This window comes from Mesoplodon densirostris, chromosome 9 (assembly GCF_025265405.1).
Source record: "Mesoplodon densirostris isolate mMesDen1 chromosome 9, mMesDen1 primary haplotype, whole genome shotgun sequence".
In the NCBI taxonomy this organism is placed as follows: Eukaryota; Metazoa; Chordata; class Mammalia; order Artiodactyla; family Ziphiidae; genus Mesoplodon; species Mesoplodon densirostris.
In genome coordinates, this window is record NC_082669.1 from 91,048,509 (window position 1) to 91,073,060 (window position 24,552).

At 41.7% G+C, this 24,552-nt stretch overlaps 1 protein-coding gene across 2 annotated transcripts in view; it reads left to right on the forward strand.

Annotated features, from left to right (window-relative positions):
- STRIP2 (striatin interacting protein 2) overlaps positions 1 to 18,017 on the forward strand; it is a 43,700-nt gene extending 25,683 nt beyond the window's left edge. For both annotated transcript variants that reach the window (XM_060107810.1, XM_060107811.1), the window contains 5 exons: positions 1,058 to 1,158; positions 4,492 to 4,558; positions 12,352 to 12,456; positions 13,339 to 13,543; positions 16,076 to 18,017. In XM_060107810.1, coding sequence (XP_059963793.1) covers positions 1,058 to 1,158; positions 4,492 to 4,558; positions 12,352 to 12,456; positions 13,339 to 13,543; positions 16,076 to 16,326 — 729 coding nt within the window. In that variant the 3' untranslated portion in view covers positions 16,327 to 18,017. The remainder of the gene's footprint in view (positions 1 to 1,057; positions 1,159 to 4,491; positions 4,559 to 12,351; positions 12,457 to 13,338; positions 13,544 to 16,075) is intronic.
- Positions 18,018 to 24,552: the final 6,535 nt, after the last annotated feature.

A 24,552-nucleotide genomic window follows, 5' to 3' on the forward strand; every position in this document is an offset into this window, starting at 1 on the left:
AAACTGAAAAATGTTTTCCATCACTTGATAGTAGGTATGCATTGGCTTCTCCATCTGAGGCTTTGGAAAATACTCTGTGTCAGCTGCCAGGAAGAAAGTATTAAGGCAGAAGAGAGAAATGGGCAACACAACCTGACTCCCCACTGCTAACCACACACCTGAGCAAAGGGCAGCTTAGCTTGCTGCCATGGCTATTTCTCGGTGATCAGGAAGAGCTAAGGGATTTAAAACACTACAGTTTTCTGCTTTTTCAACCCAGTTTCTACAATTCCCAGCAGTCTAGGTTCTGGATCTGGAGACAAACTGTGTCTGATGTTCCTTAGTGTATCATGGGCAAAATCCAGGTGACACAACTCCATGACACTGCCCCAATAGGTCTTCCTGGATGCAAACCCCATCCAGATTCAAGAGAGCAAAATGTAACCCTATGTTCTGGTGTTCAGCCCATCAAAAAGATCTTGGACTTATTCTCAGTGCAGTATCTGTTGACTGAAGGACTCTTGTTGATTCATTCATTAAAATACTGATATTCTAAGTATGGGGGCTAATATAGTGAACCAGACTCATGCTGGAGCCCACATTCCAGTGGTTCATTTGGTTACTGTGTGCCGTATCCATCCTGACTGAGTGATGCCAGCAGTTGCTGGGCTGCACCTGTTCCTACTATATCAATCACAGTTGAAACCCTATGAGCCAGAGCTTTGGTATGGAAGACAACTCCCTCAGGGAGTTCCTTTCCTGTAGAGCTTAGGAACAAATCTCACAGCAATTCTTTCTGTTTATCTGGAGTGGGATTCTCTTTCTGGCTTGTTTATGTTTTGTGCTTTTGGTCAGGTGCTTGCAACATACACACACTGCAGATTGTCCCCTTCTCTGTAGGATGGGCTGGCTGAAGATGGTTCTTCCCACTTCCCAGACAGGAAGACTGATAACAGAAGTGGACAGTGGATATTCTTAGGAACGGATATTAGAATTGTACTTGCCTCTTTTTTTTTTCATACAGACCTTCTATTCTCCCCCAAATAAGCATCCTTTCTGCTTTGATCTTTTAATTCAGTTTGAATATGTATCACAACATTTGGTATTTGCCAACTGCATTCCATTGATCCTGAAGTTCTTCAATCAAAATATCTTGTCCTACATCACTGCCAAAAACAGGTAAGAACTCTGGACAGGTTTATTTCAAAGGGATATTTGGGATGGTTGAGAAGTTACATCGTCTCAGAGCCGACTTTCTGTTCTCCTGGTGTTCCTGGTCCTTTCTATCTTAGAGCTGTCACTGTCAAATTTAATTTCCTTGAAGTGCTACTGGTGGGGTGTATGGTTTGGCCTCTTCACAAAGATATCTGTATTTTAATAGTTTTGAAAACTGAAAATGCCATGACTCAAGGAAATGAAACTGCAATGATGAAATTTCAGCCCTGTGGCAGAAAGATCCAGAAAATATTTTTTGTGAAGTTTCCTACTTGTCTGGTCAACCCTAATTTTAATATAAATCATAAGTTGGATCAATCACACTACTTTGTAAAGTGTTATACAGAATTTGTAACTAAAGATAAATAATAGAACCTTACTTAGATAGATCAATTTGTAGTTTAAAAAAATACAGGATTTTCACATCCATTATTTCATTTAATCTCCTCAAAGTGCTAAGACATATCACAATAAGTTTTATTCCCATTTCACCAGTTAGGAAACAAATTCAGAGAGGTTAATTGACTTACTTAAGGATAACATGCTAGTGAGACCCCTTAAGTAAGCAGCAGAGGCAGGGTTAAAGCATAAATTGCTTTCTGATCACAGTTGCTATGGATTGCTCCAGCCAAGTGGGGACTTGGGGGGTTAACAGAGTAAATCCTTGTTCCTCAGTTTGCTACTTACACAAAAACTAGAAGCATGATAATCCGTAGAGTTGACCAGAAGTGCTTTACCAGAGGCAAAGTTCGTAAAGTAGAAGAAGGCTGACCTGACACTTGAGGTGACTGGAGAGGGGCTAGGAGATAGTGCCCCACCAGTCTGTTGGCATGGCCAGAGACTCCTCCCTGGAGAGGCAGCCTACTTATGTGTAGTTTAAAACACACAAGCAGAACCTGAAGTCACGGGACCTGGATTCCTGACCTGGATCTGCCACTTGCTAGCTGTGTCATCTCAAGTGTAAGACACTTTGTTTCTCTGAGACACAGTATTTTCATCTTTAAAATGAGAATAATACCTACTCTGACTATATCATAGAGCTTTTATAAGCATTAGTTAAGATAAACATAGATGAGAGTGCTTTACTTTTCCTGTTTGGAGGAAGCCTTGGAGAATGGGTTTTTCCTAACTGCAGAGACACTTGGGCACCACCCCCCTTAAAAATGGCACTTACGGGAATACCCTGGCCAGTGGTTAGGACTCTGCACTTTCACTCCGAGGGCCCGGGTTTGATCACTGGTCGGGGAACTAAGATCCCACAAGCCGCGTGGCACGGCCAGAAAAAAAGACACTTAAGACATACTAGTTGGGTGACCGGGGAAAATGAAAGTGTAGGTCGGGCTGGGTAAGGGTCACAGCTTCATGAAGGTACCTGTGTGTATCAGTCAACCCTCTTAGTGATAAGGAACCAAAAAGAGCTGGACCTGGCTCACACAGAACGGGAATTTTTTAGGAGAAAATGGGCAGTATATCATCTCGAGGAACCTAGGACAGAGATGCAGCTCTGGGCCTCAGAGTTGGTCTGTAGCATAAGGAGCCCAGGAAGCTCTCTGCCCCCATCTATGGCCACCAAGCCTCTGTACCTCCACTCCAGTTTTTCCTCTCTCATTGACAGATAGTTTTGTCTGCTTCCTAGGCCACTTAGTGAAATATGCCCACATGAACTAAACATATTCCTGTGCCACTTCAGAGATTGAATTGGCTCTCAATCCCTGTTCCACATTCCCAGGGTTAGAGGCCCACCCTTGGATCAATCAACTGTGACTGGGGAGTGGGGTTCAGGAACTAAATGCCCCCTGTACCATGGGCCTAGAAGCAGGGGGCAGACAATCCAATAGGTGTCCATCAGGTTCAATTTGGAGTTGGAAGAGCGGTAGTGCCAGACTACACCATTTGCTAAGCTTGGCCTGGATACAGTGGTCCTCTCATGCGTTACCTGTAAGCTTTACTGTTGCATGATCTTGAGAACTTGAGCACCTACAGCTTGTTATTGCAGTTTCCTCATGGCTCTTACAATCTAGATATCCTAGAAACTTGCAACTTTATTTTATGCCCCCTTAGGCTAGAATTCAGTACAATGAGATTGGAACAAATCCATCTTTGATTTCCCACCCTCATTTCCTGGTTGCCAGTACCTACTTTGCCATGGGGCTTTGTCAGTGGGAGGTGGGTAGATAAGTAGATGAGCCAGCCAAGAATGTTTATCCTAATGGAGTAGTGCAGAGCCCTGGGAGAATCCAGTAGGTAGGTCCACTGCCCTCCCCTCTCCTACCTTGGTTCCCTTAGGTTACCTTTGTGGGTTTCTTGGACAAAGGTCAACATTTCTAGTCAAATAAATTGTTGCCTTTTGCTTGGATAGAAGTTTTGACTTTGAAATGTAGAGACAGGTTGAAGGAACCCCATATTCCTCTTTATAGCCTATGCTTTGCCAGCATCCTTTACCCATTTCCAACTGCTCTAGTTCGGATGGATTGGAGTTTAAAACCTTATGGAATGTTGGAACCAGAAGAGGCATTAGAGATTAGCTAGTCTAAATTCTGCATTGTACCAGTGAAGAAGGGAGAAGAAGAAAGAAAGAGAGCCTTCATTTCGAGTGACCATGTCCCTGTCATCATGTGGTGCCTTATTTCCCCTGCTGACTCATGCCTGCTTCCCTGGGCTCACCGCAGAGCCTCTAGCTCCCTTGCAGTTCCCCACTGTCTGTTTTGGGGGCAGATGCTATTACCATTCTTGAGCTACTAGATTGGCCCTGCTGCAGGAAGCTGCCTCTGTCTCAAGCTTCCTCTAGGAGTGGCTTCTGTGATCATTCCCCAGAGCTCCTGAGTTTCAGGAACATCTGGTAAGAGACACAGGAGAGGTCTTCATTTCATTCTCACGTCCACAGGGTTATTATTGGGATGAGTTTGGGCAGCATCTCTGGGAGCACAATTTTATGTACATGCATACACACAAGCATACACTTAAATGCAGAAACACAAATGCACACAAGCTTATGTATTCCTTTAAAGAAGGGAGGAGAAAGGTGGCTATACAGAGGCTCTCCTTCTGCTTTCTCTTGCCTCTGCCAGTTAGGGGCCAGCCTGAAAGAATTCTGTTGGTTCCTCTCATGGCTATGAGGAGAGGAGACTGGATCTGGAGTTGCCTGGCACCAGAACCCTCAGTTTCAGCTGAAATCACTAAGCAGTTTTGGAAATAGATGCAGCCTGCTGAAGAGAAATACCTCCTGCCCTTTCAGATATAGCCATTTGCTGCCATTGCCATTTACCTAAAGCTTGTCCTTATCTCTGCATCTTGCAGTATCTCGGTCCTGGATTACCCATGCTGTATCATCCAGGATTTGCCAGAGCTTACTACGGAGAGTCTGGTAAGCAAGTGGGGATTTGATACCCTTTGAAATTACCAGGTGGCAGAGGTTGGCATTTGCTCTTCCTTTTCTTCTCTAGCCCCCTAATGCCCTGGTTTGGGAGTCTCAGATCAGTAGAGGCATATTGGCAAGAGCACAGAGGTAGTAGGGGTTTAGAGCTGCTGACCCAGTTGAGAAAGATTTGGAAAAGCTAAGCATAGCATTTTGTAGAGAAAAGGGTCAGTGAAAAACACTAAGGAGGAGAGGAAATTTAGAAAGATAATGGGACTGAAATTGAGTGTGAACATCTGTGATAAATGGCAGGAGACTCTCTTCTGGTCTAGCCTAAATCAATTATCTGTCTTCTTTCTGCTGTGCTACAGAAAATACCCAGGGGTGTGTACTTCAGAAAATACCTTACCTAGGTCTCTCTGAGGCAAAATTCAATATGGCCACAGAAGGATGACCCAGAAAGTTCCTCATGCTGGAAACTTCTAGGCAAATCATAGAAGTCCCTCAGTTACTCTGAATCCCATGAAACTGACTGATGAACAGTATGTTGAAATCAAGTGTCTATCTCATCTCTACAGCTCTTTAGATATACCTCAGCCCATACCTTCACCCTGTTGCACTGTAATTGTTTATCTGTATCTTTTTCTCCATTTGACTGAAAGCTCCCTGAAGGAAGAGATAGTATCATCTTCATTTTATAGCCTCAGAGTCTAGCACCATGTTCAGTACACGGAAGGACCTTAATAAATGATCAGATGATGGCACCCGTATGTGCCCCAACCCCTTGTCCCCCAACTTTAATACCTGCAAGATGTCACATCAGAGAAGTTTATTGTGCAAAAGTAGAATGGTACCTTCTGTGGCACAAGTTTTACAGAACCATAGGATTCTTGGCTGGAGGGGACCTGAGAGCCATTTGGCCAAACCCCCTATTTCAAAGATGAGAAACCTGAGGGCCCAGTGGATGAAGTGACTCGTCAGGTCCACTCCTCATGACAGACCCTGAATTAGAGAAGGACCCATGTCCTGAGACACTAAGTCTAGCACCTTTTTAAGCACTAGGGCAGAGATTCCCTTTCTTACTTAGATGTGGTCTCAGCAGCCAAGGAAGCTGGGAGCTTCTTACCTCTGCAGAGAGAGGTAATAAGTTGTCTAACCCTGTTTATGATGTTACTCAATCTTTAAAACAACTGTATGAGGTTGGTATTAGTGTTTTATAGATGGAGAAGTTAAATAGCTGCCAAGTCTTTATAGTTGAAAGTAGCAGAGCCAGGGTGGAGACATGCAGCCCTGTCATTCAGAGTTGGAATGAGGAATGCACTTTCTCACAGAAACAGTGGTACAGGGATAGCATTAAAGCTCTACTGTTAGTAGGGTACTTCAAAACATAAAGTCAACTTTTATGACCTGAATCAATTTCTTGATACAATGTGTTCTCTTTTCTCAATCCCATAAGTAGGAAATGATGGGAACTAAACTTTCTTATCTCTTCTGATTGACCTTTTGGGATATGAACAGAATATTATTGAAATACTTGTTATGCCTCTGAGAATACTTTATTGTTATCTAAGAGTAGGTAAAAGAATGTATCTATTCTTGGGCTTCCCTGGTGGTGCAGTGGTTGAGAGTCTGCCTGCTAATGCAGGGGACACGGGTTCGAGCCCAGGTCTGGGAAGATCCCACGTGTCACGGAGCAACTAGGCCCGTGAGCCACAACTACTGAGCCTGCGCGTCTGGAGCCTGTGCTCCGCAACAAGAGAGGCCGTGACAGTGAGAGGCCTGCGCACCATGATAAAGAGTGGACCCCGCTCGCCGCAACTAGAGAAAGCCCACGCACAGAAAAGAAGACCCAGCACAGCCAAAAATAAATAAATATATGAAATATTAAAAAAAAAACATGTATCTATTCTTAATGAAAAACAGATTCATGCTAGGGATTCCTGTCCTTTCTGTGAAGCAACAGTGGCGCCTGGTGGTTTCATTTGGTAACCACAGATTTTTTTATTTTTTACTTGCCACATAGATCCTCAGTATAGTGGTTTGTTTATCTAAACTGATGGCTTCTGCACTCAGAAAGGAGTAGTGTTTATATGAGTAAGATTTATGTCTTTTTCAGACTCAGTGAATTAAGTGTAAGCACAGAAAATGTACTGGCATTTTAAGTGTATAGGATTTTCTTTAAGTAACATTTCAAATTTTTTTTTCTGACTTTAAAATTGATATATACTATTGCAGAAAATTGGGGAAATACAGAAACATATGGGAAAGAAAATAAACCACTGTTAATATTTTGCTACAGTTAACCATATATATTTATATATTCACTCATATATACACACACACATATTATTTAAGAAAATAAGGACTTTACATATGTTCCAATTCACATAGTAAAATTTAAATGTTCACAATATGATTTTTTTAAACATTCTTAGAACATAATTTTTAATAGTGACATATAATATTACACTACTTAATTTTTTTAAATGATTGTTTTCTACTATTGTTGGGCATTTATTTCAGTGTTCTTTGTATAAATCCAAAATGAACATCCTTACACATGAATCTTTGACCTCATTTCTGATTATTTCCTTAAGACAGATTCCTAGAAGTGGAATTACTTGGCTAAGGTAGTCTTGATTCATATTTTCTCAGTTTTCTGTATTTGAGCTGAGTTCAACTTCATTTGGAATTCCAACTGCACATATAATGGACATGAAATAAAGGCAAAGTTAATGGCACAGTAATTTCTACGGTCTTCTCATCTTGTCAAAATATCTAGCTCTACAATAGGCCATCTTTACTCATGTACTGAAGAGTTTCCTCACCTACCTGGTGCAGGAAGGCTTACAATTTCTAGATCTCCAAAAGTCTGTATTCAAATTCAATCCACTAAACTAGGAAAAAATTAAAATTAAATTCCAAACATAAGAGAAGGATGGTGAATGTATGATTGTGTGGAAGTTAGGTATGGTCTTTAGAAGGAGGTTGCTAGAGAAGGCAGTGGGTATGGCCTCAAGTACTGTAGGATGCTCAACATCTGGGTGGTTTAGAGCAATGGTATGAAAAATAGGGTGTGCAGCATGATGCTTTAGGGGTGGGATATATTAGATCTTTTATATGTATTAATATCCTTTTTTACTTTATATGTACTTTATAACATATATCATGTTATTACAACAATGCATTTATAATTTCTAACTAACCATACACTGTATTTTGGAGTCATTGAGTATCAGACCTAGAAGTTTCTTAGTCAGTATCTTGCCCAGTCTTACCCTCTACTGATATGGAAGCATGTGGAGTGGTGAAGTGTTGTCCAAAGCAGAGGGTAAGAATTTGCATGACCTAGCCGCTTGCAAAGAAATATTTGTCATTTCCTTTCAGATCTAGGCAAGTGAAATTATTAAGTTAATTCTTAAAAGGTAGTTCACTGCAAAATTCTTCAAATTTGGGTATGATTTATATTCAGAAATACCTATAAAAATATGTTCATATCACTTAAATTTATATACCTGATCCTTTCATCTATCTTTATTAGTTTTTATAACTTCCTAATCCAGATATTTACAGATATTCCAGAAGATTTTTGTTATTGTTTTGATTTTTATTTTCTTTATGTTCAGATATTAAGGTCTCTAGCATTCCTTTTAGGCATTATTTAACCAGTGATTTGTGACCTCCTTAAATAAAAGTCTTTGTTTTGACATTCACCATCACTATTTAAAACCAATATCACCATTAGCATTATTGTTTCTCTATCCTAAACAAAGTGTGAACATATCATAAGGTATATATCCATTTTCCATGAGGTATTTATACAGAGGAAGGACCATGGATAAATGGTTTTTTTGCATTTTATCAATTTTCCTGGTTGTCACCCTTTCTGTAATGCGGTGATTTTTTAAACTCACATGCCCAGGTCCCTCCCAGGGCACAAGTAGTTTGCTAAAGCTCCCCAAATGACTTTGAAATTTTCTTTTCTCCTTCCTCCATACCTCCTCACATCACTTTTGAGAATCATAACTTTTATGATACCTAGATCTGGGTCCTTAACCTAGCAGTAACTTAATCAGAAGATGAACAGTAAATAAAGACAAAGTGTTAGAATTCAGTAAAAACTGGAAATCTAGGTTCAAGCCTTGGTTGGGGCACTTACTATGTGACCTTGGCCAGACCACCTTCCTCTTTCTGGGCCTCAGGTTTTGCTTCTATGGATAACAGAATTGGACTAGAACAGCTAAGTCTCTTCCAGTGCTCAGATTCTAACCAATCTGATTTCCTCAGTACAAAAGGAAGAAACACTCTGTTCTTCCTTTCCACAGTCATCTGAGTTAATTATCCACTTAATTGTCTTAAGCCTGTTTTTTTAATGTATTTTCTTTTTCTTTAACATTTTAACTTTATTTATTTATTTGGCTGTGTCGGGTATTAGCTGTGGCACGCGGGATCTTTCGTTGTGGGGCGTGGGTTTTTTGTTGCGGTGCACGGGCTTCTCTCTAGCTGTGGTGTGTGGGTTTTCTCTTCTCTAGTTGTGGCGCGCAGGCTCCAGAGCACACGGGCTCTGTAGTTTGCGGCACGCAGGCTCTCTAATTGAGGCGCCAGAGCTCAGTAGTTGTGGTGCGCGGGCTTAGTTGCCCTGCAGCATCTGGGGTCTTAGTTCCCCGACCAGAGATCGAACCCGTGTCGCCTGCATTGGAAGGCGGATTCTTTACCACTGGACCACCAGGGAAGTCCAGAGTGTGGGTTTTTTTTTTTTGGCTTGGCTCACTCAGCTGAGCTATGGATGGATCTTTGAGAGCAGAATCTTGTAGGGTCTTAGAAATGCTCTGAAAGGGTAGGATGTGGTTGCTAAACTGAATCTTCGGACCAAATGTGTATGCAAACAAATATTTATTTGTGAGAGTGGAACATGGTCAATTCTTTTTTAATTTTAGCTGGTTGAAAGTGAGTAAAGGTCTTGCTTTGGATACTGCTAAGTACCAGGAACAAGAGAATATAGCCAAGTGCTGCTGTTCACAAAATATATCCCCCTGCAGAAGTTTGCATCTTACTTAATATGCTGAGTCCTGAAAAACAAAACAAAAAACAAAAAAAAAAAGAGGAAGGAAGAAGGTAACCTGCTTTATTTAGTTAGTTAGTTTTATAAATTTATTTATTTGTTTTTGGTTGCTTTGGGTCTTCGTTGCTGCACACGAGCTTTCTTTAGTTGCTGTGAGCAGGTGCTACTCTTCATTGTGATGTGCGGGCTTCTCATTGTGGTGGCTTCTCTTATTGTGGAGCATGGGCTCTGGGTGCAAGGGCTTCAATAGTTTTGGCACGCGGGCTCTAGAGCACAGGCTCAGTAGCTGTGGCGCACGGGCTTAGTTGCTCCGCGGCATGTGAGATCTTCCCGGACCAGGGCTCGAACCCATATCCCCTGCACTGGCAGGCAGATTCTTAACCACTGTGCCACCGGGGAAGCCCAAACCTGCTTTAAATGAACATAAAAAGAAAAAACTCTCAAGACAGGCAGTTCTGAAAGGACACCCATGGACCTAAAGGCTTTCTGGGAAAAAGATTATTTGTTGGGTTGGAAGAAGGGAGAAGGCTTGAGCAGGGCTCCAGCAAAGAAGACAACAAGCCTGGACTCAGCTCTCCAGGGAGAGCCACTGACCAGCATGTGTGCTTTCAGTGCCCACTCCAGGCAGCATCTGGTGATGCAAGAAGTGGGGCTAGTTATAGACATCAGGGAAGCATTATCAGAGGGAAGGGCCCTGGGCAGGTGAGACTACCTTCAGGAGGGGACTGGGGCAACTCTTGGGACTCTTGAGACTCAGCTCTGAGAAAAAGGCAGCCACAATCAGCATTCTCCCCCTCAAAACTTTAACTTTTAAGCCAACTGGAGAAAGTAAGCCACAGAATTATTGAATGATCAGAGATAAACGGATTTTAAAGGTTATCTTAGTTCAGCCTCTTACAGGAAACAGGGAAATTACTTGCCTAAGGTGATACAGCCAGGGCTGAAGCCATAACCTGGGTGTCCTGGTGCCTACTCCAGTGCTGCTTCTCCAAGACCATGCCACTACTCCCATATCCCACAAGGGATGCAAGTCTTTTTATGTGGCTACCGTATTAGAAGTCAGGATGAAGAAAGCTCACAGCTGAAATATACTTACTTCTCTCTTATGTTTTTGTTTCCCCTGCTTCTTTTTAAAACATAAACATTTAGAAGTCTGTCTCTTCTGTTAGCCGCACAAAAGGTAACATCTATAAAACCTGATCTGTTTTGCACTAGAGTGGAGGCTCCCATGGAAGTTTCTCTTAGAACAAAACAGATAGCGGGCTTCCCTGGTGGCGCAGTGGTTGGGGGTCCACCTGCCGATGCAGGGGATGCGGGTTCGTGCCCCGGTCCGGGAGGGTCCCACATGCTGCGGAGCGGCTGGGCCCGTGGGCCTTGGCCGCTGGGCCTGCGCTTCCAGAGCCTGTGCTCCGCAACGGGAGAGGCCACGACAGTGAGAGGCCCGCGTACTGCAAAAAAAAAAAAAAAAGAAGAAGAAAAAAAAACAGCTCTTCTGGGACTAGTTCTAAACACAGTATTGAACATTTACTAGAGGAAGAATAACATTATTATTATTATTTTTGGCCGTGCCGCGCGGCTTGTGAAATCTTGGTTCCCTGACCAGGGATCGAACCTGGGCCCCTGCAGTGAAAGTGCCGAATCCTAAGTGCTGGACCACCAGGGAATTCGCAGGAGAACATTATTTCTAAACAATATTTCTGAAAAGTTTCCCTGCACCTTTTTGATCCTCAGTCTTATTTCTTTCTTAGGAGAGCCTAATATTCTCAAAAGTCTTGGCTGTTCATTCCACAGTTGATGTATGTCTGCCTTGCTTGCTTCAAATTAATTTGGGAGAGGAGGGGGTAATCTTCCACTCACCAGAAAGCAGTTCACTTCTACACATCTCCCACTCCTACATTCTCTTACATTGTAGACGTGAGAAATTTCCAAGATGTTAGTTTGACCACCAAGTGTGTTAATTGATTTATATAGCTTCTGACACCGGTATATAGGTGCAAGCCCCAAAATCCAGACTCTTATTTTTGTCCCTGAAAGATGTTTCTATGAGTAGTTACCTGTTTCTGATCTGACATCCATCTGTTATCTCTGGTTGGGTGCTCACAAGCTATCAAGAAGCGTTCAAGAGAAACACCTGGTTCCAATTAGCTATCTGCCGTTTTTCCTTCCATGCTAGAGAATTAAGCAGTTTACTGCAATATGGTTTGATAAGGAGGGTGGAGGTTGATTTTTTAAAGAATTAATTGTAATGAATATCAGATCCATACAATATATAGGTTTGGCCAAAAAGTTCGTTCGGGTTTTTCTGTAACAGCTTACAAAACCCGAACGAACTTCTTGGCCAATCCAATAGTTTGAAATCTACCAGAATAACTCTTACCAATTATAAACATAGCTTACTTAAGTGCAGAGTATATGGGGGCAAAATTCTGTCATCTCTTTTCTGATGTTAAAGCAGAAAACTACACAAGAAAGCTTGCTTAAATGAAGTTTCTATGTTCATTTACCATCTTTCTAGCCAGTACTTGCTCTAGGTACAGAGTCTTCCAGGATTGGCAGCTGTGTGTTTTCAGATGAAGAGTATTGCATGCCTTGACGCCTCACTATGTGAAGAGCGGGATGGAAAGGAGGTAGCATTTCATATGGAAGGCCTCACCTAAATTGACCAACAGTGACTTCCATACTTCTGTGGGAAGGAATGCCTTATAGGTGTTGAGATAATGATGAGTATGCCTTATTACAGGAAGCTGGAGACAACAACCAGTTCTGCTGGAGGAACCTCTTTTCCTGCATCAACCTTCTGAGGCTGCTCAATAAACTGACCAAATGGAAGCATTCCAGAACCATGGTGAGTGGAGCTTCAGATCATGGTGTCTACCTTTTTTTTTATCTTTAGTAAATATGGACTTCTCGCTTTGCGAGCTTTATAGATAGACACTGAATGCTCCATAAGACTTAGCACCTCCTAATTCTGGGTACTTATTCTATGATAATTATTTACTGGTCCATTTCTTTTCAGGGAGCTGAATATGGACCCTCCCTCAGGGCAGCTCTGGTAGGGAAGTTAGCATTGTATTTTGGATTATAGTCACGCATCTCAGATGATACAAGTCTAAGATTATTCACTGCAGCAGTATTTTTCATCATGAAAGATTGGAAAAAACGTAAATGCTCATTAATACCAACTGGTTAAATTATTCATGTACATCTTTATAATAGAATATTAATACAATCATTAAAAAGAATGCGACGGTTCTGTACTGCTGTGGAATAATTTTCAAGATATATTAAATAAAAATCAAGGACCTGCTGTATAAAAAATATTTTAAAATAAAAATAAATAAATAAAATTTTTTAAAAAATCAAGGTATGGAACAAGGTGAAAGGGTATGTAGTTGCTATCATTTTTGTTAATAAAAGTAACATACACATACATAGAATTATCTCCAGAAGATACACAGGAAACTGGTAACAGTGGAAAGGGGATGTGTGGCTGACAAAATTTTTTTGCACTTTGAATATTAGAAATTTTGAATTGTGAAATATAAATGGAGTGCTTCCTCTGTTCTTAAAGACTAAGTCTAAGTGGAGCTTGGACCATAGATTTTCCAAAGCTCCCCAGGGTAGTCTGAGGTTAGCCAGGTTTGGCTTAATTTTTCTGTGAGTTGGAAATTCCAAGAAACTTTAGATCCTTATCTTTCTTCATTCCTATCCCTGTTTAAATGGGCAGATGCTGGTAGTGTTTAAATCTGCTCCAATCTTAAAGCGGGCCCTCAAGGTCAAACAGGCCATGCTGCAACTTTATGTGCTGAAGCTGCTAAAAATACAGACCAAGTACCTGGGGCGCCAGTGGAGGAAAAGCAACATGAAAACCATGTCAGCCATTTATCAGAAAGTACGCCACCGCATGAATGATGACTGGGCTTATGGGAATGGTGAGTATTCTCAGAGCTTTTGACCTCTGGGAGTTGCCCAGGATTGAAACAAAACTAAACAAGCATCTCTACTCTTTTGGTATGAATTGTTACATATTTTAGATGAGAAAATATATGATTATAGTCAGGTGCTGTTATAACAAACGTTAAGGCACTGCCTCAAATTCTAGCACGTACCCTGTTCCATGTAAAGTATGAAAATCCATTTTATAAAACAAGTCAATTGAGGGATAATTACCCCTTTTCAAAACATTCCTTTAAGTGACAGGTTTCTCTGAGAGTTTTTTTTTTTAACATCTTTATTGGAGTATAATTGCTGTACAATGGTGTGTTCGTTTCTGCTGTATAACAAAGTGAATCAGCTATATGTATACATCCCCATATCCCCTCCCTCTTGCGTCTCCCTCCCACCCTCCCTATCCCACCCCTCTAGGTGGACACAAAGCACAGAACTGATCTCCCTGTGCTATGCGGTTGCTTACCACTAACTGTTTTACATTTGGTAGTGTATATATGTCCATGCCACTCTCTCACTTCGTCCCAGCTTACCCTTCCCCCTCCCCATGTCCTCAGGTCCATTCTCTACGTCTGTGTATTTATTCCTGTCCTGCCCCTAGGTTCTTCAGAACCATTTTTTTTTTCTTTTTTTAGATTCCATATGTATGTGTTAGCATACGGTATTTGTTTTTCTCTTTCTGACTTATTTCACTCTGTATGACAGTCTCTCTGAGAGATTTTTAAAAATAAAATAACCTTTTATTATTACAAAGCAGTTAGAAAATACAAGGAAGCAAACATTTTACAATATTACCATATTTATGCCATATTTGAACCGTCCAAAGATTGCCACCAAAACCTTATTGTATGTTCATACAGATTTTTTCCTCTACATATACACATACATTTTATTTATTTATTTATTTATTTATTTATTATTATTTTTGGTTGCATTGGATCTTCATGCTGTGCATGGGCTTTCTCTAGTTGTGGTGAGGGGGGGCTACTTTTTGTTGTGGTGTGTGGGCTTCTCATTGTGCTGGCTTCTCTTGTTGTGGAGCATGGGCTATAGGCGTGTGGGCTTCAGTAGTTGTGGCACGTGGGCTCAGTAGTTGTGGCTCACAGGCTCTAGAGCACAGGCTCAATATTTGTGGCACACGGGCTTAGTTGCTCCGCGGCATGTTGGATCTTCCCAGACCAGAGCTCGAACCTGTGTCCCCTGCATTGGCAGGCAGATTCTTAACCACTGCGCCACCAGGGAAGCCCTACATTTTATTTAAATGAAAGCAAATTGTGTATGCTATTTTATAATCTTCTCATTTTTTAATTAATTTTAATTGGAGTATAGTTGCTTTACAGTATTGTGTATAATCTTCCCTTTTTAGTTAACATTATTTCTACCTTTCTATATCAGTACATTTTCATTTTATCTAAAAATCAAGTCCATGTTCAGAATTTCCCAGTTGCCCCAAAATATTCTTTAAAGCTATTCCTTTCCAAGTCATAATCCAACCCAGGACCGCAAACTTCATCTGATTGTTATATCCTTTTATTTGTTTTGAATCTAGCAGGGTTCTTTCCCCCCGCCCCATAACACTGACATAATTGAAGAACTAGGCCAGTTGTTCTGCAGAATATCCACCTTCTGGATTTGTCTGCTTGCTTCTTTTTTTTTTTTTTTTTTTTGGCTGCGTTGGGTCTTTGTTGCTGTGCACGGGCTTGCTCTAGTTGCGGTTAGCGGGGGCTCCTCTTCGTTGCGGTGTGTGGGCTTCTCATTGCGGTGGCTTCTCTTGTTGCGGAGCATGGGCTCTAGACGCGTGGGCTCAGTAGTTGTGGCATGCGGGCTCAGTAGTTGTGGTGCACGAGCTTAGTTGCTCTGCATGTGGGATCTTCCCGGGCCAGGGCTCGAACCCGGGTCCCCTGAACTGGCAGGCAGATTCTTAACCACTGCACCACCAGGGAAGCCCCACCTCATAATCTTAACATAAGCTGCATATAGATTTTTCGTGTGCTGGAGAAGGTTCCATGGAATCAGGAAAGTCTTCAGTAACTGGTTCATCTGGTTCTCCTTGTTGTGCCCCTTCCTGCCTCTTACCATTCCTTGAAAACTGTGATTTCATTCAAGTGGGAAACTCCTATTCCTAAGGAAAGTTCAATAAAGGGAACTGAGTTGCTGTTTTGGAAAATATAATACATATAACTAGTAAGAAAGTGAAGTAATGGAAAGGAAATACAATAAAAGGAAGTCTACCTCCCTCAGGGCCCTCATTTCCTTCTCAGTGGTAATCACGGTTAACCAGTTTCTAGACTCTTCCAAAGATAGTTTCTGCATATATAAGCATATGTATGTGGGCATGTGTATATTTTTTAAACCTGACTGGCAGCGTGTTATATACTTACTTTGTACATTGCTTTTTACAAAAAAGGAATTTCTGAGCAGCTGCATTGTTGGTATCCCATAGACCATGCTCTGTGCTAAGAGGAGCGGTGTCCTGAGGTGTATACATCTTTTTCTTTCTAATCTTCCCAACACAGACATCGATGCCAGGCCATGGGACTTCCAAGCAGAAGAATGCACCTTGAGGGCCAACATTGAGGCTTTTAACAGCCGCCGGTATGACAGACCCCAGGACTCTGAGTTTTCACCTGTGGATAACTGCTTGCAGAGTGTGCTGGGGCAGAGGTTGGATCTGCCTGAGGATTTCCACTACTCATATGAGCTCTGGCTGGAGAGAGAGGTTTTTTCACAGCCCATCTGTTGGGAGGAGCTGCTCCAGAATCACTGACTGAGCTCTTGTCAACAAGCATCTGATAGATGGGGGTTGGCTCCAATAAACGGTGCTCTGCCTACCCTGCCCACTCAGCCTTTGTTTCCAGCTCTAGGAGTGCTTGTCCAGGGTAGCGGTGACCCAGCCTTAGGACATCCAGTGTAGTTCAGGACTATTATGGGGGCAGTTAGGCCTGGAGATAATATAAGGCTGGGAGCCTGAGTGATAAAAAATTGATCTAATTGCCCTGGGGTCATTTGGGTGCCCAGTTGCCCTTGAAATCTGCTGGATCAGTCCTGGACAGGCTCTTCTGTGGGACTGCTCCCTACTTTAGTCTTGCCTAGAACTAGGCTAGCCTTTGCTGGCCCCAAAAGTGAGAATAAGTTTACTATGGCATTTGACTCATGGCATTCATCATAGGTAATGGGAAGTGCAGGTCATAAAATAGGGAGAACATTTCCTTCTTGCTCACCCTGGATTACCAGAGGTTTGGCAAACCCAACTTTGAAATTAAGTCTGTATTTTAAGTTTAAAATTCTGACACTCACCTCTTTCTAAAATCATTAGCTCTGAGATGATTTTTAGAGCAACTGCATCTTCTTTGTGAAGGATGATGATTTCCTATTACCTAAACACTGCATGTTATAGAAGGGTATATTGTGTAGTGTTTTTTCTTTATTAAGAGATCTACGTTCGGTGTGAAAAGTATTTCCTTGTGTACTCTGTATAGGGCATGGACTGCTCTGCCACAACCAGTACAAAACAGTCAGGCCTCCTCTAAGGATGTTTCATGTTTTTCTGAAACTATTTCAGTCTTAAAATGACTATAGTACATTGCAGAAAATTTTTCTTTTCATCCAATTCATTTTTAAATGACAAGTTATCTACAAGAGGTTTTATTTATTGAGATGGCATGTCCATTTGTGCTCGTGATCGATTTATTTTTTAATTGAATAGAACAGCGAGAGCATCACAGGTTACCATTTTTCTTTGTCTCCTATGTTGATTAATGATTTTTTTTCCCTTTTTACTGCTAGCAGTTTCAAAGTGTCATGTGGGTATTTAGCAATACTGTTTCTACCTAGAAGTATTACACATTTCTTTGAAAATATAAGGGTTGATGTACCAACCTCTTTAAACTTCTCCCTTTTACAGCAGAATCACAGTCTTCCCAACCGAAACATGGTTTTTAGAAAAGTTTCTGATTCAATCAGGATCATCTTATTTCTCTTCCGTCCTCAAAATTATGGCATCTATACTTTCAAGCTTTTTTACTTTAAATGCCCCCACCCTGCAACATGGACACTACTGAATCTTTTTTATGATAGCACCAGGCCACTTTAATTGGGCCAGGAGGTCTAGTCAAAATCAGCTTATTTACTCCATCCTTTGTCAACCACAGTCTCTTTTGAAGTCATGATAGATTGCTTATGATTTCCAAAGGAACTATACCAAAATTCTGATTATAGCTTGAATTTCACCTCTTTGTGCTTTACGGGTAGCAGGATTTCTATTTTTATGGTGAGGTCATGAAGAATGTAAGTATGTAATGGATGAAACTTAAAATAGTCTGTAAATTTTGTCTGAGTAGGACAGCGGTCCTCACTGCAATTAAAGTAATTTACTGAGTATATCATTATTGAACACTATTGAACCCTATTAACCTATGATTTTAATGTGATTTAAGTGAAAAGACAACTTTCAAGGAAAGAACAATTATCAGTCTATTTATTTTGAATAAATAGTATATAGTATTTAATTTTATCAAGAACAGATAAGTTATCCTCTTAAAAATATGCACGTGAATCCTTTCCAAGGCATAGATGTATGCTAAGCTTTAACATTTCATATTTTTTAATAAATCTTCTCTAAGGGAAAATTAATTCTCAGTGCAGATGGAAAAACTGAGGCACCAAGGATAAATGATTAGTTTCAAATTACATCATTTTTCTACTGACTTTCTGGGACTAGCGTTCAGGTACTGATAGCCAGCCCCATATGTTACAGTAACTGATTTGAATCTCCCAATTTGAGAATACATGTGTGTGGTTAGGAATAAATCAGAGTAACCAACCTCCAATGGTGATTACTGTTACAACACAGAAGAACATTATTTGAGTGATTTATAAAGTAGAAGATTTTTATTTGTGAATATTTCAGTAAAGTTTGTGTTGATTGTTGATAACACTGTTTCTCTACTGAAGCACTTTAATAAAAAGAATTGTACTGGAGTTAGAAATTTGGTCTTTAACTTCTTCAACACAAGAGAATCTTAAAGACATTAGATCTAGAAAGGAAGGGTATAATTAAAGAGACGAATATATAAAATCTTGTATTAGTATTCCCTGGGGCTAGACTGATATAAACAGCTGCAAAATCTCAGTGACTTATGACAAACGTTTTTCTCTTGCTCTTGGTTCTGGCAAGCAGCTGCAGCTCTACTCAACTCAATTGAATTGCTAGATTAGCTCTGCTCTGTATGTTATCTCATTCTGGCACTAGGCTGATGGACTAGCCCTTACCTGGGACATACTGTTCTCATAGTGAAGGGCAGGAGCAAAAGACCAAACCATACCACGAAAACACATTTAAAGCTCCTGCTTGGGGACTTCCCTGGTGGTCCAGTGGTTAAGAATCCATCTTGTAATGCAGGGGACTTGGGTTCTATCCCTGGTTGGGGAACTAAGATCCCACAATCTGCAGGGCAACTAAGCCGGCGTGCTGCAACTACAGAGCCCACACACTCTGGAGCCCGTGCACCGCAACTAAGACCTGACGCAGCCAATAAATAAATATTTTTTTTAAAAAAGAAGAAATTCCAACTGAACAAACTCTACTCACAGAAGAATAAATAAATAAATAAAGCTCCTGCTTGGATGTGGCACAAATTAAATTGCTCATAGTCCACTGGCAAAAAGCAGTTCACATAGGTGAGCCTAACATTGGTCCAGAGAAGCATACTACCTATAGGGAGGCAAGTTGCAACCAGACATATGGGTAGACAGTGAGTCAGAGCAGCTTCCCAGGGAGCTCTTGAGATTGGTGGTGGGACTATCTGAGAGATTCCTTTTTTTTTTTTGGTCGCACTGCACAGCTTGCAGGATCTCAGTTCCCCCATGAGGGACTGAACCAGGCTAGGGCAGTGAAAGCCCGGAACCCTAACCATTATGCCACCAGGGAACTCCCTAGAGATTCTTCTTGAGAATATCAACAGGTTTCCAGTGAATATTTGAAAACACTCATTTCAGTACTTTATGCTGATACTTGCAGTGTGGCTTTCTTGACCTTCCTTGCCCATAGATCCCCAGCTCTTCCACCTAACAATTATTAATCATTGTTTATTAAAGACAAGTGTTTTGATGGTTTCTGTTTTTCCCCCAAGTAGTGGTAAGTTAGAATTCATTCCTCTAGTCCTTCTTGAGATGACCTATATTTACAATAAAACTAGCTGAGATTAAGAATGCACCTGTGGGGAAATTCCCTGGCGGTCCAGTGGTTAGGACTCGGTGCTTTCAATGCCGGACCCTGGGTTCAATCCCTGGTTGGGCAACTAAGACACCACAAGCTGTGCAGCACCGCCCCCCCCCCAAAAAAGTTCACCTGCGCTTTTGGAACAAAAATGACACTTGTTCATACAACAATCAAACTCACAACTTTCATCTCATTGGATGCTATAATTGATGAACTCTGTAACCACCTAAGTATCCTTAACTTTTTTTTCTAATTATTTTTTTTTTTTTTTTTTTTTTGGCTGCATAGGGTCTTCGTTGCTGCGTGCGGGCTTTCTCTAGTTGCGGTGAGCGGGGGCTACTCTTCGTTGCGGTGCAAGGGCTTCTCACTGCTGTGGCCTCTCCCGTTGCGGAGCACGGGCTCTAGCACCGTGGGCTTCAGTAGTTGTGGTGCGTGGGCTCAGTAGTTGTGGCTTGTGGGCTCCAGAGTGCAGGCTCAGCGGCTGTGGCACGTGAGCTCAGTTGCTCCACGGCATGTGGGATCTTCCTGGACCAGGGCTCGATCCCGTGTCCCCTGCATTGGCAAGAGGATTCCCAACCACTGCGCCACCAGGGAAGCAATCTAAATATCTTTATCTTTTGCCATATTCACAGGTTTCAGGGTTGAGGACATGGACATACCTTTTGGAGGGCCACCATTCAACCCACTAAAACTCATCAGATACTAACAAATAGCAATATTGATTCATTTACTCTTATCAGTATTAGAGGTTTAAGGCAAGACCCAGGGAAGTTATTTTTATCTAGAAAATACTTGCAGCTATTGATGTAGTCAAAGGAGATTCAAGTAAAGAAAGAGTTTTAGGCTTGGGTAGAGGATATGACATGAGGGAACATGTGTAAAACTGAAGAATACATTTATGTATTGGCATTTTTGTTAAGAAGATACATGCAAAAAATTCAGATGATTTTCAAAGTACACAAAGAAAAATGTAATCTCCCAACCCAGATCTCTTGTCTCATTCCCCAGAAGTAATCACTGCCAATATTTTTTTCTATTTTTTATTCTTTCAGAAAATCCCCATGATAATACCCATCTCCTCCTCATCAACATTTTTTTTTTTTTTTTTTTTTTTGCGGTATGCGGGCCTCTCACTGTTGTGGCCTCCCCCGTCGCGGAGCACAGGCTCCGGACGCGCAGGCTCAGCGGCCATGGCTCACGGGCCCAGCCGCTCCGCGGCATATGGGATCCTCCCAGACCGGGGCACAAACCCGTATCCCCTGCATCGGCAGGCGGACTCTCAACCACTTGCGCCACCAGGGAGGCCCCATCAACATTTTTATTTTACAATGAGGAGCACAATGTACTGTTCTATTCTTGCTCTTATCGTTTATCCTGGAGATCTATTTTTCTATATCAATATTCTCTTATATGACTATAAATTTAATATATCAAATAATTAAATCAGATAATTCTTCCCTAACACTGCTTTCAGACATTTTCTAGCTAGGAAGAAATGTTATATGAAAGGGTATAGATGGGAAGAATAGGGTGTGTGTGCATCTGCATGTGTGTATGTTGTGGTGGCGGATGAGGTGAAGGGAGATTCACTCAGTTCTCATAGCAATAGGCCAAAGCAATCTGAAATGTAATTTCCTACAAGCAGTTTTTCTGGTCATTCAGACACCCCCAGATCCTGTAAATGGAATGAGATTGGGCCTGAGTGGGCTATGGGGAGATGTTCAGCCTATTTGCTCCTTCAGTAATTAGCCAGATTTAAATTTCAAAAAGGAAGAATTTAAAATTTTTACTTTTATAGAAAAGAAAATAAAGTCTTTCAAAGGAACTGCAAGAGTACAAAAGTCATCCCACCTCTGCTCAAACACCTTTGGTGACTGTGACTTTCTTACTAAATAAGATAGCGCCATCTGTCCCCTTGCCTCCAAATGGAAACATTACTTTGAACATGCTGTAACTTTTTGTTCAAATGCTTAATGGAGCTGTCAGGACAAAGATTCTCCATGTGGATGCCTGTGAAAATATGTCTTTGCTGGAAGATGTGAGATGTTTTACCCAGAAAGGCCTTGCAGCATAAGGGCTCAGATTGACAGTGCTGGACCCAACTTGGCGAGTTATTATACCCAGGCTCTGCCTCCATTAGCTGTGTGATAACTGACTAGTTATTTCATCTCTCTGTGTCTCAGATTCCCCATCCATAAATGGGGATAATAACACTACCTACTTTCTAGAGTTGTAAGGATTAAATGTGTCAATATAATAGTGCTTAGAATAATGCTTGTTAAACATGAGTGTTCAAAAATTGCTGGTTATTTCCACCTCATTCCCCTCCCTATTAAAGAATCCCCCAGCAAGAATAATAAATAGCATTTAAATTCTCTAGCTCAGGGATCAGCAAACTATAGCCCATGGGCCAAAACTGGCCCACCAACATTTTTATACAGCCTGTGAGCTAAGAATGTTTTTTTATTACATTCTTAAATGGTTGAGGGGAAAAATCCGTAGACAAAAAATACTTTATGACACATGAAAATTCTATGAAATTCAAATTTTAGTTTCCATAATAGTTTTATTGCAACACAGCCACACTCATTTGTTTATATGTTGTCTATAAATGCTTTCATTCTACATCAGCAGAGTTGAGTAGTTGGAAAAAAGAGGACATGAGAACTGAAAAGTCTAAAATATTTACTGAGTTTGCCAACCCCTGCTCTAGATAGTTTCCTGAGTCTGCCCTGCCTGGTCTTACTGTACCCCAAGGTTCTCACTGCTGGGACCCTAGTAACTGACCAGAGATTATCTACAAAGAACATTTTATTTTTTCTGTAACCTCCTGTTCAAAATTAGGACTATACTGGGTGAAGTGAACAGTGCTATACTGTTGAACTTAATGAGATAAAAAGAAAAAGAGAAGGAAGGGAAGGAGGAAGGGAAGGGAGGAAGAGAGACCACCAGAGTAGAGAGGAAGAAATAGGATTTTTTAAAAATTAATTAATTAATTTATTTATTTTTGGCTGTGCTGGGTCCTCGCCTCTGTGCGAGGGCCCTCTCCAGCTGTGGAGAGCAGGGGCCACTCCTCACTGGGTGCGCCGGCCTCTCACTATCGCAGCCCCTCCCGCTGCGGAGCACAGGCTCCAGACGCGCAGGCTCAGCAGTTGTGGCCCACGGGCCCAGCCGCTCTGCAGCACGTGGGATCCTCCCAGACCAGGGCTCGAACCCACGTCCCCCGCATTGGCAGGCAGACTCCCAACCACTGCACCACCAGGGAAGCCCCAGAAATAGGAATTTTTAAATGTAACTTCTAAGAAAGATAGTGATAGAATATTCTAAGTTTGAATATTCTAAGAATGTGCACTTTAATTCTGGTAATTTTTTTTTAAAGAACAGCACAGTTAATGTTACTATTTATAAAGAAGACATAGGATGTGTACTCATAAACAAAATTAACTAGTACTTTTCCAATGTGAGTTTGAATAGTTATCTAAATTTAACATCATCTTCCAATTTATACAGGAAGATTTGTTCGGTTCTTGTAGAATAAACGGATCTTAAGTGCTAAACATTAAGAGATTCTTAAGTGGACTGGTGTTTAAGAAAAATGCTTATGTTGTCAATGACATTTTCCTTTGATTCTAACAGTAACCTGCGTTCTTTGTTATAAGGAAGTCTGCCTTTCAGCCCCACCCCCCAGCAGCCCTCCTCACCTCCCTTCAGGTCAATGCTAGGGCTTTCTCCAGTGCAAAGGCTGACGACCCATTTGGTCAATGGAAGATGGTGCTGCCATTGAAGCTGTACCAATTGTCACTAGACCATTCATTTTATGTTTCACCTGTCCACTGACAAATCGTGCTTTCTTGTGCTTTCTATCTTTTTTTTCAGACCTCCAATCTGGAACTCAGGAAAAGCAGGACTAGAACAGCTTTGGGAGTGAGCCCGATAGGGGTTAACCTGAGAGAGTTGTGATGACCCAAAGAAGTGTACACAGGCAGTGTGAGCCACCCCTACCCAGGGAGTAAGGCGCCAGCAGAGGAGAAAGCACAGGCAGAAGGCAGGAGAATTTGCCATGTCAAGGGCCTATGTACTCAAAAAAACTACCAGACAAATTAAAAGCCATTGGAACTTGGGTTTGCTTTGTTGATGATTAGAGAAAGCAAATGCATGAGAACCTGGTACACAAATACTCCCCTTTGGAAGTGAGGTCATCAATCAAAAGAAGGAAAACAAAAAAACACCTTACCCTTGGTTGCAGAGCCTTTCAGGACCCCACCCCTGCTTCTGGGTCCAGTCTCATCCTCCTGCCTTGGGCCTGCAATGTCCTGTCCCCTGACCTTGGCATAGCTGACTCCTCCTTATCACCCAAATCTCAGTTAAACCTCAGAGAGACCTTCCCCATTCACCAGTCTAAAAGAGTAGTCAGCTATCATCGTATCAGTTTAATACACCCAATGTAATACATCCTGTTGCACCCATCTTTTTTTTTTTTTTTTTTTTTTTGCGGTACGCGGGCCTCTCACTGTTGTGGCCTCTCCCGTTGCAGAGCACAGGCTCCGGACGTGCAGGCTCAGCAGCCATGGCTCACGGGCCCAGCCGCTCCGCGGCATGTGGGATCTTCTCGGACCGGGGCACGAACCCGTGTCCCCTGCATCGGCAGGCGGACTCTCAACCACTGCGCCACCAGGGAAGCCCCCATCATTTTTAATGTCTGCCACGTCCCCCATTTGACACCCCCCCCCAAAAAAGAACTTTTCTGCGTTCAGGGCTGAATTCCCAGGGCCC